This window comes from Pagrus pagrus (genome assembly GCF_965226575.1).
Source record: "Pagrus pagrus genome assembly, chromosome: 9".
NCBI classification, from domain to species: Eukaryota; Metazoa; Chordata; class Actinopteri; order Spariformes; family Sparidae; genus Pagrus; species Pagrus pagrus.
In genome coordinates, this window is record NC_140193.1 from 29,547,696 (window position 1) to 29,564,076 (window position 16,381).

Here is a 16,381-nt window from a genome sequence, read left to right on the forward strand (position 1 = left end):
TCCTCTCTCTCCTCTCCTCTCCTCTCCTCTCCTTATTGCTACAGGAGATAAAGAAGCTGCAGTAATAAATTTTGTATTTACTGTCTCACTCCCCCTGATTAAAATAGAGGCGATGAAGTGGTGGATAGGAGGGAGGAGGCTGTGTGAGAGGGGGGGAGGGAAAACAGTATCAAGGAAGTGACCAGGAAGAAGGGAGAGAAATGGAGGGAAAGAAAAACAGGGGAGAGGTAGGAGGAATGACGGATGGGAGTATGATTGCATGGTTTGAGTCTGACAGACAGGAGGAGTGTGGCTGCTGCAGTAAAGTAATTACTGTTTACTTTGGACACACACACACACACACACACACACACACACACACACACACAGCCCATCACTATGACTTGCTGTCTCAGCTCTGTTTGACAGAGTTTGACAGAGGGCTGCTTTTAAGGCTCTTTCTGCTGGTGCGTCCAACTGCAATCTGACATGAGAGTCAAGAATCTACAGCTGAACAGCCGCCAGTGTAAAGAAGAGAGGGTCACATTCAAAAAGATCCTTTTTACAATTTCCATGTTTAACTTGTGTTTGATTTTCTGACTGTTGATTTGACCCTCACATTGCTTTTCTGCTGAGTGTCCATGGGGACAACTACATTGTCATGTGATGATGACGTCTAAGAAACATTTAACAGGGACAGACACAGTGTAGTTGTCTGTATTAGGACTTTGAAGACATTGTGCCAAACCTGCGTCTGTTTGGAAGGAAAAACCACACGAGCTTGGAAGAGGTGGCTGCACGAAATTCTATTTCAACTTTATCCTCCACATTTCAACTTTTATCTTGAAGTGCATAAGTTAAAACTTCCTCCTCTCATTTTTTTCTCATCCCTGGCCCTAATACTCTTCTGTATGTTTACTATTGCTTTCTCTGTAACTGAACATACCCTACTGAAATAACCTGAAACCAGTCGCTACCTGTAACAGGGTGTATACAGGGTCTTAAAAAGTATTACAAAGAAAGTGTAAAATGCTGTTTTCCAAGGTATTAAAATTCATAGGTTGTTTTCAATATGTGTATTTAACCAAATAGGTAAAGTTTGCCTGAATTGAATCATTGTGTGAACATGAGTTGCTACCAGACATGTCCCCTCTTAACTCCTCGTATGGTTTAATTTAAATGGATCTGAGGCTCTTTGAGGTAAGACTCTGAAATATTTCACGAAAAAGCCAAGATTAGACTAAAGTTCTGGGAAAAAATAATACAAATTGTGTAGCAGAACATAATTGATATATTTTCTACCCCATTAATAATCTCAGCACCCCTCAGATTTATCTTGTGAACCTTTGGAGGGGCCCGACCCCTAGGTTGGGAACCACTGGATGAAACTACCTCATATTATATAAATAACAGCTACAACAGAATTGATGCAGTATTAATAATCTAATAATAAATGATCTAATAATATATCAGTCACAGGGCCAATTTTCTACTGAACCAGTTTCAATTTTGATGCGTTTAGTTGATAATACTTCTACTGAAGCAGGATTTTGATTGCAGTACTTTTACATTATTGTATTGCTACTTTGACTTGAGTCAAATATTTTAATACTTCTTCCACCACTGGGTATTTGTGAGGGAGTTCCTACATGGCAGGACCCTCCTGAAGCTCACCAAAGATTAATATATTTCATTTTTGGTTGAGTTTATTGGTCACATACTGGTGTCTAATGGATTCTTTCTAATAAACCTTGCATTGGTTTGGTCACTCAGTTCATTCTCTGGTGTTTTGTTCCCACCCCACCTATTTGAATTAGTATATCTGTATTGAGAAGGAGTTACCACAAACTAAAACTGTTTAGTTGTGTTATCTTGTCCGTATGTCCATCCTGGCCATTCTTGTGAACGTGATATCTCAAGAACACTTTGTGGAATTTTCTTCAAACTTTGCACAAATGTCCAGCTTTTTACTTTAAGCTCTGTTTTGTCCCCCACCAACTCCTATGGGAAATATGTGGCTGTTTCTGGATCACAATTTCATTACGATCTTATCAGTTTATGTGGATTGGAAGCAGATTTTGAAGGTGGGAGCATCCATGTTCTCTCTCACCCAGGAAGCAAACTGAGTTCAGATGAAACGTGAAGGGAATTTTTTTCTCCTTCAGCCTGAGCCTGCACAGAAAGAAGCTTCATTTGTTGGCCTGTGTGGAAACAGCAGATTGTTGTACAAGAGCGCAGCTGTGAGAGTTTTCACAACGCTCCTCTAGTACCTCAGCAGTCCCCAAACCACACACACACACACACACACACACACACACACACACACACACTGGCCTTATCCTCCGGTCTAAATGACAGACCTTGCTAACCACAGGGATCTAATTGTAGCACCGCTCCTCTGTGTGTGTGTGTGTGCGTGTGCGTGTGCGTGTGTGTGTGTGTGTGTGTGTGTGTGTGTGTGTGTGTGTGTGTGTGTGTGTGTTTGTGTTTCAATGTGTTTGTATGTGGGTGTGTGACACTCTGCTCTCTAATCTTGTGTGTGTGTTGGCTAGCCGTCTCTCCCCAGAGAGGGACGGGGGGCGATGACAAAGCGGCTACCCAGGAATAGCACACTGTGCCCTGGGCAATGCTCTGGGGTCGCCTGGGTGGAGACCTGTAGGAGAGGAAAAGGAGGAGGCAAGGAGAGGAGGGAAGACAGAGTGAGGAGGAGAGTAAAGAGAAGTAGAGCAGACAGGAGAGAGGGGATGGAGGGAGGAGGTGCGGAAGTGAGAGTTGATGAGATTGATTACATTATTGATCAGGTTATAGTAACATGCTGTTTTGGAGATCTAAACATTCTTGCTAACTGATATCCAGAGCACACGTCTAACTTATAATATAGCTACACTCTCTACTGTGACACCCTCGCATGCTTTTTAATGCTCTAGTGCACTTTAATGACTGCAGAGTTCAGCTGGATGTCCTGAGTCACTGGACTGTGGTGAGCACTAGACTGATGGACTGGATCAATTCATGCATATAGCCTCAAATACTAACAACTAATGCAGGGACTTAGGAAAGCTTTAAAAATGCTTTAGTGTCAAAAAAGAAGTTTGACATTTAGGAAAATGCTATTATTCACTCTCATGCCGAGAGTTAAATCAAATGTATACTGCTCTCATGTCTGTCCGTCTACGGCCAGGAGATAGTTAGCTTAGCTTTGCCAAAAGACTAGAAACATGATACTAACAAGATGTGCTCTATCTAAAGGTGAAATAAAATCTTCAACGTGATGACAAGACATGGTACAGCACATAATCCCCCAACCCATAAATATAACGTGTTAATTAGTGAGCTTGGTAGGCAGGTTTTTTTAAGCTTTGCACAAAGCTACGCTAGCAGTTTTCCCCTGTATCTAATCTTTAGGATAAGCTATGCTAACCGTCTTTTGTTTGTGAGGGGTGCATTGTAAGGATTTCTTTCAGCCAAGACTGATGACCGATAATAACCTGCTACTCATGCTGTAAGAAAACTAATAATTTCACGCTTTTGTATTTTAAAAAGAAGTTCCTAAACTGTAGTTTATAAACACCTGAGGGTAAACAAGTAAGAAGTTACGAGTACCTGTAGACTTCTCCCTCCTCTCTGAACACTTGCAGAACATGTTCTGCAAATTGCGGTTGTGTTGTCTTTAGGCTTGCCATGACGGTGTTACATGGTGGTCGGCATACACAGATTACATTACTGTCCCACCGCCCCCTCCATCATTACGTTTTTCTAAAAAACAAAAACAAACTGCAGCAGGCGTCTACTCGGTGCAGCAGCAAGGCCAACAGCGGGGCCAGCAGCGGGGCCAGCGGCGGGGCCAGCAGCAAGGCCAACAGCGGGGCCAGCGGCGGGGCCAGCAGCAGTCACAGTTCATCTGTAACGTGGCGAGAGTAAAGACAGTTGACCTACAAGACGACAGCTGAGATTTGTTGTCAAAGTGAAAAGCAAAAGTGCCTATTTGGTAGCATTTCAGATTTAATCCCACTGCTAATGAAGAGCCTGATAATGTTAATGATGGAAATGGAGTTGGTCACCTGACAAGTAATATTTAGAATCTGCTGTCTACAAATGCCGAAAATGGCCGCTGTTTTGCTCTGTAGATGCATTTTGATGAATGATAGCAGTGCTAACTGAACACATTGCATGTGACTGTGACTAGCCTTCTTCAAAATAAAAGTTGTGTTTCACCAGTTAAATGCTTTTAATGTGAAGCTGCAGCAGAAGGAAATGTTCAGTTTGCATCAACAGTAAATTAACACAGCGCTCTACAGCTAGTGAACGTCTGCCCTTGTGTGCCAGGTAACACTGGTGTTGTCACAAGCTTGTTATTGGGGGGAAAGCATGTTTGACTCTAAGTAGTCTGCAGCAGTTTGACGTTGTAAGCACAACAACATCATTCTTCTTCTTCTTCTTCTTCTTCTTCTTCGGCAGATTGCAAACCAGCTTTAAAGGTGCATACCACTACCTGCTGTGTCAGAGTGTATAGATCCTCACTTGTTAAGTAAATAAAAGCATTCATTATTGGCTGAAAATATAAATTTCCTAATATCAGACCAAAAATGTATCAGTCTGTTATACGTACAGTATATCGTGCATTGTGTAATGTACAGATACAGTTTGACTGTGGTATCAATCTTCTCAACTAACTCTCATCAAGAAAGCGAATGAGCATATTTCCCTGAATGTCAAATGATTCCTTTAAAATCATTCTCAAGTTCAGTTGTCAAATCAGCATACAGACTGTTTGCTTTTCATGCACTAAACTTTCAAATGAACATTTTTATTTGCCTATATTGACTGATTACCTGCATAGACTGATGCTGCAGAGTTGAGGAGTCAGTGCCTGGTGCTGCCCTGTGTTTATAGTTTGATAAATCATCTGAAAGCCTCTTACATCATGTGTGAGGTGAAAAAATGCTCGCTACTGGTTATTAACACAGAGAAGAATTCAGCAGCTGCTGCGTGCCTTTGTCTCTGATATGAAAATATATGGCAGCTTAATCTGGAATACGTGTGTGTGTACGTGCGTGTGTGCGTGAAGGATAGTTATTGGTGTCATTAATCACAGCAACACTCTCCAAAAGTGTGTTGACATGTTCTCAGTGTAGTTACATAAATAAACGGTTTAAACACACACACACACACACACACACACACACACACACACACACACACACACACAGTCTTAATCTTTCACAACCTTTCCCCTGCCATACTTCTTGTATTCTTTCATTATAAATCATGTTTATGATTATTATTTTTAGACTCTGGAGCAGACCGCTCTGTCTTCCTGCAAATATCAACAGTCTAATGTTTACATATTGTTAACATTAGGATTTTTGAAAGTCTCGTTGTCTTTTATTGTTCTAAATATGTTCAACATTTTTGTTTGGCCAGTACAAAGCCAATATGGCCGCAAAATTTTAGAAATGCAGAATGACTTACAGAGAACATAAACAGTGTCATGGCAGTCTGAAGCTCATTAGTTTACTGGCTACACCGTTCGTTGCACCTCCCAATAGAAAAGTCTGTATGGAACTAAAGATAAACTGACAGTTTTGATAGTCTTCAGAGCCTTACTAATCCATACAGCCTTTTGATTTTGGTATTTTTTGTGAATGAGGTCAGTAGGAAAGGTCAGAGGTCACCAAAGCATTGGGAACCATCATTTGGAGATCATGGATATTTCAAAAGAATGTGGGCAATACTGGGAGTAGTTTTCAATAGTTTTGTGGTTTTTTAAACTGGAACAAAGTACAACTTGGAAGGATGGACAAACCAAAATCGGCGTTCTTGCCATGGGAGACTGTCTCTGCTCAGCTCTTGTTTCTGTCTCTAACTCCTCCAAAAAGCTCCTGCAAGTAACTTCAAATGTCTGAAAATCATATTAATGTGAAGTGTTTCATGCCTCAGTGGGTCATGTTACTGTTCAGAGATATCAGTCCAGTCTGGATCTTATCTGATTTACTAAACACAGCTGGACTTTGTATCTTTTACTGTTAAATTCTTGCTGTTATTTTCAGATTCAGTGCATTTATTGTACTGTAATCACTTTGACCAGCTGTGATCTGTCACAGACAGGCTTTTATTGTTATCTTCAAGTTTGACTCTAGAAGGTTTTCATTTGGCTCCAGTGTGTCAGGAGCTGTGACTCTTGACTTCTTAATTGTGTTTGATTGTGATGATGCTGATCCAGGAGTCCTGAAGACACTGAAATAACATGAAATCAGAATGTAATATGTAGTGTAATGCAGCGGTGGGCCACTAGATGGAGCTGATAGATCATTGCAGAAAAAATAACCAGCATGTCTTTTTCCTTATATCCTCTGGTCTCTTCTTCTTTTCATCTTTCTGTCCTCTTCTTAGATGGATCAGGTGTCAGATGAAGAGGTGGAGGTCAGGGAGGAAGAGGAGGAGGAAGAGGAGGACAGTGATAAGGAGGACCAGGACCTGGATAAGATGTTTGGAGCCTGGCTGGGAGAGCTGGACAAACTCACACAGGTACTGTACTTACTTAAAATGTAATAAGTTACACTAAAATCTGAAAAATACATTGATGAACAAACTTCTGCCACACTGTACCAAAATGTAAACATGCTAAAACATGAAAGAGGTGTTGCACACATTAATTCCCTCCTTCTTCTGTCCACCAGAGTCTGGATGATGGACGCCCGGAGCAGCCCCCACAGCAGAAAGCTCCCCTCAGACAAGAGACGAACATGGCCAACTTCTCCTACAGATTCTCCATCTACAACATCAACGGTCAGACACACACACACACTTCAAGTCTCTTGCAGTCTGATTGATTTTAAAACACATTTCCTCTCTCGCTCTGTTTATGGTCTTGTCTCACATCCTGATGTCTCTGTGTCTGCAGAGGCATTGAACCAGGGGGAGAATGTGGATCTTGATGCTCTCATGGCCGATCTCTGCTCGATCGAACAGGAACTCAGCACCATCAACACCAAACCCAACAGTGCTGGCAGCATGGCTCGTCTGGGGCTGACCGACACCAAGGTAAACACGGTGGATTTTCCTAAAAACTTCCATTAAATTCATGGGACCTCACAAAACCCCACAGCTGTAGTCCAAATACTTTTTGTTGTTCAGCCCTCTGTGCTAAATTAAATAACTTTGTAATTCACTAAATACTTTTTCACTGGATTAAGTTGAAATTTGTTTTTTCACATCAAATTTTTCCAAGAAGTTATTTCAGTTTTATAAAAAAAAATATATAAATATAGTATATAGTGTCAATAATCATTGCACTTCAAGGTTTTCTATCTTTGTTGGATACCTATTGAGCCTATTTTTCATTGGGTTCAGGGAATATACTGTTGCTGTCCATGATGACATTTTCAAAATATTAAACGCAGAGACTAATTCAGATTTTTGTACCAGTTCGTTAAGAAATGACGTTTGAAGAAATGAGGGGAAATCATACTTGCGATCAGCCACTTCTCACTGAGTCTATACTTATTCTTCTGGTCCAGGTCCGTCAGAAGCCTCCTGCAGGCCGCAGCAGCAGGCAGCAGCCAGCAGGGAGCAGCTGTGGCAGTGGTGGTGGCAGCAGCAGTAACAGTGTCAGTGGTGGGGGGGGCAGCAGCGGGGCGAGCAGTAACAGCAGCAGCACTCGAGCATCACCGGCTGGAACTATCAGAGCTCCCACTGGGCATCATGGGAGACCGCCACTGGCTTCTAACTTCAGCCTGGATGACATCACTGCCCAGCTGGAGAAGGTGAAATTTATCATGAATATAAATGTGTGTGTGGGACATGTAGACTTACATTATCAATATATGTACTGTATATCATGGTGTTGTTACAGAATTTCGCTGATTTCAACAAAAACTCCCTCAAAAACTCAGACTTTAGTTTTGTAACACATCAAACAGAAAAATGCAGTGATGTTTGCAAAGACTGTCTGGCCTCAGGGGGGCGCTGCGAGGAAGAGGTAAACATTTCAAACTGTAAGTAAACTTGTCAAACCAATCGGTGCTTCATTAGGCTCATGGAAGAAAAATTCAAGCATAAAGGGCCACAGAGGGCTCTCTTGATACTGCAGACCGATGGAAGTAGGTCAGGGAGAACTGCAAGCTGAGCCTCGTGCTGCTGCTCAGAGAGGAAGGAACAACAGGTTTCCTTCCAACTGTGGTCAATATTTTGCTGCAAACTCTTGGATACTAGATGCTTTTTCCTTTTGTGTACAATAGTCCGGGATGAAAACCAGTTCTTTAATGGAGGAAACGGTGGTGTGTTGAAACATTACAGAGTTCAAACAGCTGTCAAAGCTCCAAGGAGCGAAATCTGCATTACCACATAATTACAGCAACACATTCTGTGCTCACTGAGAACTGTATGAGGAGGATTCAGAGACATTCAGTTCTGCACTACTACACTGCTAATAGGTACCAAAGATTTTCAACATGGTCAGTACAGTTTAGCTTTCATTTCAAATAGAAATTGAGCAGCTTTGCCGTGAAAACATGGCAGCGACACAAGCCAGAGGTGCAGGTGGGGAAGGTGACCACCAGGCAGGAAGCCAATTCTGTTGTTAATCAATTAGTAATTTTTCTAGCAGTAAAATATAGAAGATTTTTCTGCTTCCCAGCTTCTTTATGTAAAAATTCTTATGTAAACTTTTCTTTGTCATCTATGACAATAAATATAGAGTCTTTGGGGTTTGGACTGTTGGTTGCACAGAAGACATCACTCATGGGCTCAGGGAAACCTTGATGAGCAGTTTTTACATTTTATGAACTAAATGTTTAATCACTTAATTTATTAATTGTGAAAATTATCAGCAGATTAATCGATAATGAAAATAATTGCTTGTTGTGGCCCTTGATCTGATCCATTTGATTGGTTTCTGCAACAATATTTACCTCACTAAGCTGCTCGGGTATCGGCCAGATGTGTACATAAAAGTGATAGTCAGATTTTAATTGGGAAACAGAGAGTTCTGTTGTTGGATTGCTCCTCGTTTTGCAGTGCCTGAGTTTAGTTCAGTCTTTCACAGACTGGTTCATCCACAGTTGCTCCTGCATCATGTGTGAGGGCTGACATAGTTATTCTACAGGTTGATTGTGTGAAATCTGATTCATATTGTCGGGCACATGGTGAAATCACCTACGTTCACTCATGTTTGTTTTGTTTGCTCTGTGAGCCCAACCTTTACCTTCTGCCCTATGTGTTGTATCTGCTTACCCATCAGGCCTCTCTCAGTATGGATGAAGCTGCTCGTCAGACGTCCTCCCACTCTCTTAGCTCCGCCTCCTCCTATACGTCAGCCACAATGCGACGGCCTGGATCCTCTCAGCGGCAGCATCGACGCACAGGATCAGTTGGCACAGTCAGTGAACACGAGGTAAACTAAGCTTCAGGATGACCTCAGCCTTTTCATTTTGTGCGGTTTTGTTTCACAGTTAATTGATAAAATATGTGAAATGTTTATCAAAAGTTTGACCCAGAAAGCTTGGAAATCTGTTTTGCATACTGCACCCTCTCTTTATAGAACCAAATCAATATATTTAGCTAATCAGCTTTAAATCACTGAAATGTAGCCTCTAGGATTTGTAACCGTAACGTCTACGCCTGATTGTTAATTCTGAGCTGTGATTTCTCTTCTCTTTCTCTCGTTGTGCCTCGTTAGGCGCGTTCCATCGTTCACTCCTCGCGCTCCTCCGTCACCTCGGCATCCGGGGTTTCTGTTAACTCTGCTTCTTCCATGGACTCACTGGACAGTGTTCTTCGCAATGAGTCAGACGGTCAGCAGCCTTCAGTGACTCCCTCAGCTGGAGCCAGTCAAGGTCACCCCAACACAGAGGTACACGCCCACTTTCTATGAACAAATTAATGAATGATTTGTATGTTTGGCTGGCCTCACTGTGCTTCTTTCAAACAATGTAGCACAAAGGGAATTAATGATATTATGCCTAAATTTGTTTAAAATGCAAGATGCAACTAATACATCATGCAGATACTGAGGTCTTTGATAGGTTCTGTAAGAATTAATCATATATATGTATGTTGTATGTATGTGTGTATATATATCTATATATATATCTATATATATATATATATATATAAATATATATAATATAATATAATGTAACCATTATAGGTCTACTGGAGTGGAGGAAGCAATCAAATCAGAACAAAATCTTTATTCTTAAAGTGATAGTTGGGGTCTTTTGATGTGGGGTTGTATGAGGTACTTATGTCTAGTCAGTGTATTACCTGCAGTAGATCCCCCCTGTGTGGAGAAGCAACGACAGGGAAGCATTGTACTTCTAAACAGTACAACAGCAAGACGTATTTTAGTCACCTAAAAGAAGGCACACCTAAAAAAACCTTTCCTTTGGCACTACATCAACCGTACAACGTCTGTATTCCTACGCACAAGTGCAGTTGTGCCTGCCGCGTATTACAACACACTGTTTCAGCTGTTTGGGTCGGACTTTCAGTGGCTGTCTGACGGCAATTTAAAGCACCAAAAATGTTGAAAACATTTGCATAACCTTAAACAGATATTCATATTTTTATGAATTATCTTCTTTTCGGTGGCTAAAATACATCTTGCAGTTGGTGCTGTTTGGCAGTACGATGCCCTGCTTCTCTGTCAGTGCTACATGCTGCTTCTCTACACAGGGGGAGAGCTGGCGGTCATCGACTGCTGGTAATAAACTGACCAGGGAGGAGTACTTCATACAAGTTGTATGAAGTACTCCTCCCTGGTCAGTTGGGGTCTTTTGATGTGGGGTTGTATGATACAACCCCACATCAAAAGACCCCAACTATCACTTTAAGTATCTGAGAAAACGTGAGAACACAATGATAGTCACAGTACATGTGTTTCCCTATCTGTACTCATCTTATTTTAAATTGCACTCAGTTGCCAGTTTATTGGGTACACCTATCTAGAACTAATTCAGTCACAACAAACAGTTTGTCATAAATCCATCCTTCATGAAGGGTACAGTCTTTAGAGAGGTCTGTAGAGAGCATCTACAGAACACATCAGCTAATGTGCTAGTCAGCAACATCAGAGCAGAGTAGATGTTAGCTAGCCATGGTGGTCATTAAACTTAAAAGCTAAGGAACAATTTATTTCCCATATGTTTTACATTCCTTTCGTTTAACCGCCTGTTGTTTTTGAAGAGTTTTTAGATGGACTTCCCATCTTCAAGTTATTTACAGAAACAATGAACTATTGTCCAAATGACTTTTGGTGAAGTTGTGATGCAGTGACAACATTTTCAAACCGATCTGCATTTTAAACTGCATCACCATGTGACAATCACAACACACACAGCAGTAAAAGCAGATGTTGGCTGCTTGTTGATTTCCAGTCATTATTTAGCAGCTGTCTGAAATGTGACAACACACAATTTAAAGATTTAAAATTCCAGTATTGTAAAATATGTGCTGTTTAATCACGAGGTTTTATATCAACTTGCGTTTCCAAAGAGACACGTCGTTGACCTGGTGTGTTTTTAAGCATCAAGTCAAATTTTCCCCTACTTTGCCAGTACATTTTATTGGTAAATAGGTCCGATTCTTTCTTAGAGCTGCAAATCAGGTCTTCTCCAGCAGTCAGGTCCACCCTTCCTCGCTGTAGAGAGTATGGACGTTGTTTCAGGTTTTACTGCAGCAGTGGTTTGTGCTGGTTGGTATTTTCTGCTACTGCTGGCTGTGCGCTGCTGACAGTTTCTGCTGCTTCAGGCTGTGTCCTCGCTTCTTTGAAGATCAAAACCGCTCCGTTTTTCAGTCTCGGAGTACACTGAAAAATAAAGCCTGGTCATAATCTTCCCTGCATCACCTACATCGTCAGGAAGAACAATTTACAGCTGTGCTAGCAAAATATGAACAGGATCAAATGTTAAAAACAGCTCAACAATTAGAGGGATTGTTCCTCACATTGTATTTTCAATTTCACAAGGTTCTTTTGATTTTAGAATTCAGTATATTTCAATCTGTCCTTCATTTCTGACCCTGGTGGGTGCTGAGGACATTAAACCCCTAAACCCTAAATGTTCATGTTAGTGCCTTAATCAGCCCCCAAAAACAGATCCAATGAGCTGCAATGCAAACATAAACACTGTTCAGTGAGGAGGAAACTGGGTTACTGCTCCAATTCATCCAGTGCATACACAGATAGTACAGCAAATCTAAGAGAGGCAGTGAAGGAATGAATAAAATTAGAACAATGAGATGAGAGGCAAGAGTGAGTCAGCATGTGATCATAGATAATAAAGGAACAAGGCGATGATGTAAACTAAAGGGCAAACAGAGAGAGAAGCAAAGAGTGACACAAATGAAGGGAGAAGAAAGAAGGACAAAGAGTATAAATGCAGGCAGAGAGAAGGAGAGAGGAAACAAAAAGCGAGGGATGAGAGGAGAGGACGTTCTGCTCCCATGAGTCCAGCTCATTAGAAACTGGGACTGCTGCAGTTTGGATCACTGAGTCTTTCTCCCCTCACACGCTCACTCTGTGTGCTTATTACAGTCAAAATAAAAAAAATCAAACCTCATCTCCACTGAACTGTTTGCACAAATGAAGGTTAAATAAGTAATAACAGTATTGATTTCCAGATGTAAGCTCTCTATTCAAAGAAGTGCTGTGTCACAGATGCTTTCTTGAAGTGGGACCAGGGAGTCGTTTTGTTTTCCGGGTCCATTTGTAGTCTGGTAAACAGTATCATTTACCTTTTAACATAATGCCAAGCTAATGCCATAATGCCAACGCTAACGGTTTTTGACGTGCTTATCATTTTAAAAGGCTTTGAAAAAAAGTGAGTTAAATCCAAACAATTATTTGTCCATCTGGACTCTTGTTGGGAACACGCCTCGGTGGTTTACTGCTCGCCACCATCTTTGTCTCATCTCTGTTTAACTAGCAGACACAATCCAAAATCTCATTTTTTTTTTTTTTGATGATAGTTCAGATTATTTGACAAGGAAATTTCATAATGAAGCCTGTACAGGGCTTATACATCTTATTAATGAGCCTGCAGTTGATTATAGTGTAAAGCATGGACAGTGCAGTCAATGGGAGATAAATCATTTGTTGAAGGATGAAGGATGAAGAGCTGTCAGTAAAAATGCTTATCGGCCCATTTTGTGTTTTACAATGCTGATAAGACATACAAATAGAAAATTAAAGGGGCAATATGTAAGATGTGGCCAGAATTTTAGTTTAATACATTAAAAAAATATTAACCGAGTGTGAAAAAACAACAGTGTTGACATTATGTCAAAGCTCTCTATTTACTGTGTTACAGAGATGTCTGCTGAAGTTAGCATGCTAACCAGCTAGCGCTGGTCCTGCTCATAATGCCACTTTGGAGCTCATGAGGCGACAGTCTGATAGCCCCCATAGTTTCTCTAAGTGTAATAAATGAAGAAAATAAATTCACAAAATGTTAAGAAACGAGATACTCTTACAAATATTTTCCTAACCACAGAAAAAATACAACTTTATACATTCTGAATTCAGGTTTCTCTCTGAGCCCCGCTCTGAGTCTGCTAAACCTGGTTGAGCTGATCCCTGTTGCCCCCCGTGATCCAAGGTCTCAGCCCATAGCTAACTGAGCCATAAGCTAATTAGCCAACAGTAGCTAGCTACAGCCAAGGATAGCTAGCAAAGAGCAGCAGTTGTTGGTTACTCTGGTGTTATGCTGCCCCCTATGTTTTTGGAGCTACTTTTGAATTTTGGGGCACCTTTAAGAGCTCAATCAAAATGCAGAGAACTGTCGCTGTGTTCAAGAAGCTTAACATGTAGTCACAACAACACCTCTTCACATACCAACACATTCCCTTTCATATCTCTACTACCACTGTCAAATAAAGGCAAAAATGCACATGCAGACACATCTTTTTTCGCAATGGTGGTTTTGTAGAGGGAACATTAGACCACCACATTCTGGCTTACATTGGATGCAAAAAAGGCCTTTCCTGCTTTTTAAAGTCATTTCCTTTCACTTTGCAAAGCAGGGAAAAACACAGTACATAGACACACCTACTGTACCCTACACAGAATACAGGCAACCTAACAAGACAAGCAGAGACATAAACAAAACCAATATTAAAAGGAAATTCCAGGGAGCCCATAGTAGACGGCCAACTTTACATATGGAAAGCCTAAAACACTTTGCATCATACTGAGTTACCAAGCTTTAATGTTGCATCCTTTTTTCAGGCCAGTTCCATTTTCTAATATTGCAGCCGGCAGGTCAGGTTTACACACAGTGCCCACTATTGTAACCACAAACCCCTGTGTGTCAGGATGATACACACATACACCAGCAAAGTCTTCCTATGTAGCATATAGCAGTTCTCCCTGCAGCTCAGTGTCCTAGAGGGGATCAGCACACCCACACACATGTGCACACACACACACACTTGGACGTTGTTGGTCTGATCTTGGCCACAAGGAAAAGACTGTAATCGTGTGTGTGTGTGTGTGTGTGTGTGTGTGTGTGTGTGTGTGTGTGTGTGTGTGTGTGTGTGTGTGTGTGTGTGTGTATGCGCGCATATGTGTATCTTTGCATGTGTGTTTGACCTAAATATTATTTTTAATCTGTGGTTATCAAGAGAGAACTAATGCTTTCTATAAAACGGTTTCTAGTGATTGAAGCACACACACATACACACACTCTCATGCGATTGAAAGATGAGATGATGATAGTATCTCTTGTGAATATAGATTTGTTTGTTGTTTTTACACTAAATGCGAGCCAGATTTCAACATTATCTCTGGTTGGAACAAAATGGGAAGCGATTCAATCAGAAAGATGTTTAATTAAATATGTCTTTTGACGTGGGCATTTTTAATTTTGATCAATCAAACTGGAATTGGGCCCAGGTTTAACAAAAGTGAATATTTTTCTTCACTCTGACAGCCACAGCCCCACTGTCCACCACAAACATCTTGTTCTCATCCTCCATTAAACAGAGCAGAACCACTGTGGCTCAGTACTTGACCTCAGTCTGCTCAGCAGGAACCTGCTCAGGGTGAACTGGTGACTCACAGCACTGCTCACGTGCATTCATGTGGGATTATATACAGCTCACTGAGCCTCAGACTCGGACCATGTCTGTGGAATTCACATTGTCAGTAAAAAATGAGTAATATACTAAATAATTCAACAAATAAATAATAAATAAAAGTCTGCTAGGTCTCCTGCTGGTATGGAGTTAAAATCGTGTGTGTGTGTGTGTGTGTGTGTGTGTGTGTGTGTGTGTGTGTGTGAGCCTAGTCTCCTACTAGTAAACCCTGTAGCAGTAGTAGTTGTATACTTGTTCCTATTTGAATTATTTAACCTTTATTTACGACAGACAAAGGCTCCAGTCCACTTTAGTTTTTAGTCTCAAGTACAGTGAGATAACAGACTTCACTGGGACACTGCACATGTCTCCCCACTGGTTTTATCTGTGTGTTCTTTATCTCAGCACACTGCATGAGAGCTTCCACTACAGTCTGCAGTTTCACTATGTGACACTCTTCTGCCGAAGAGGAAACGGTAACAATGAATGTGTCTATATGGAGATGGCCAAATGTTATTCTTTTCAAAGTGATATTTATACATTTGATTACTTGCAGTTTAGAAGTTAAAGAAAACTCTATAAAGTTGAAATAGCTGATTGTTTTTTCTACATTCTTTCATTTCGTCGTTGGTATGGGCTTCCACCTGTCTCCAGCAGTCAAAATCAAGACTCATTTTAAAGGTCCAGTTTGTAGCAACTAGCGGTGAGGTGGCTGATTGAAACCAACTGAATAGCCCTCACCTCATCCTTCCTTACAGTGGCAAAAAAATGTGGAATGCTCTCTCTAGATTCAGTGTTAGGTTTGTTCGTTCTGGGCTACTGTAGAAACCCAGCAGTCCAACATGTCGGGCTGTGTTGAAGAGGAACAAAAACACAGTTCCTAGTTTCAGGCAATTGTACATTGTTACGAGAATGAAAGAGTGTCTAGGGCAAGCTCATTCCCAAACACAAGTGCATTAAGAACAGGATGGCTGGAAGTGTGTGGTGTGGGCTTACCGCAAACAGTGCCGAGCTCCGACCGTCAGCTCGCCACGAGCAGCCAGCTCCAGCGATGTCGACACAGAGTCTTGTTTAACATTAACAAGATCCGTCTCAAAATGTTTAGAGATAAAGGGTGTCAGTCTTCATGGCAAAACAGTTGGTGGTTCACAATGGTTCAGCACTAAAATCCACACTGGACGCAGTTACTCAGCCTAACTAGCACACCTGGGCCACTGGGTTCATTGATAAGTCCTACCCACTACCAGCCAGCCAAATCAAAGGAGGAATCAATGCCCACAGAAGCATACTACTTAACTTAACAATATACATTAAAGACAATTATGAA

At 41.2% G+C, this 16,381-nt stretch overlaps 1 protein-coding gene across 3 annotated transcripts in view; it reads left to right on the forward strand.

The window, feature by feature from the left end:
• Positions 1-16,381, forward strand: part of raph1a (Ras association (RalGDS/AF-6) and pleckstrin homology domains 1a) — an 81,986-nt gene that overhangs the window by 33,216 nt on the left and 32,389 nt on the right. For all 3 annotated transcript variants that reach the window (XM_084362099.1, XM_084362101.1, XM_084362100.1), the window contains exons 3-8: positions 6,373-6,507; positions 6,660-6,768; positions 6,884-7,023; positions 7,500-7,745; positions 9,221-9,373; positions 9,659-9,832. In XM_084362099.1, the coding sequence (XP_084218225.1) occupies positions 6,373-6,507; positions 6,660-6,768; positions 6,884-7,023; positions 7,500-7,745; positions 9,221-9,373; positions 9,659-9,832 (957 nt within the window). The remainder of the gene's footprint in view (positions 1-6,372; positions 6,508-6,659; positions 6,769-6,883; positions 7,024-7,499; positions 7,746-9,220; positions 9,374-9,658; positions 9,833-16,381) is intronic.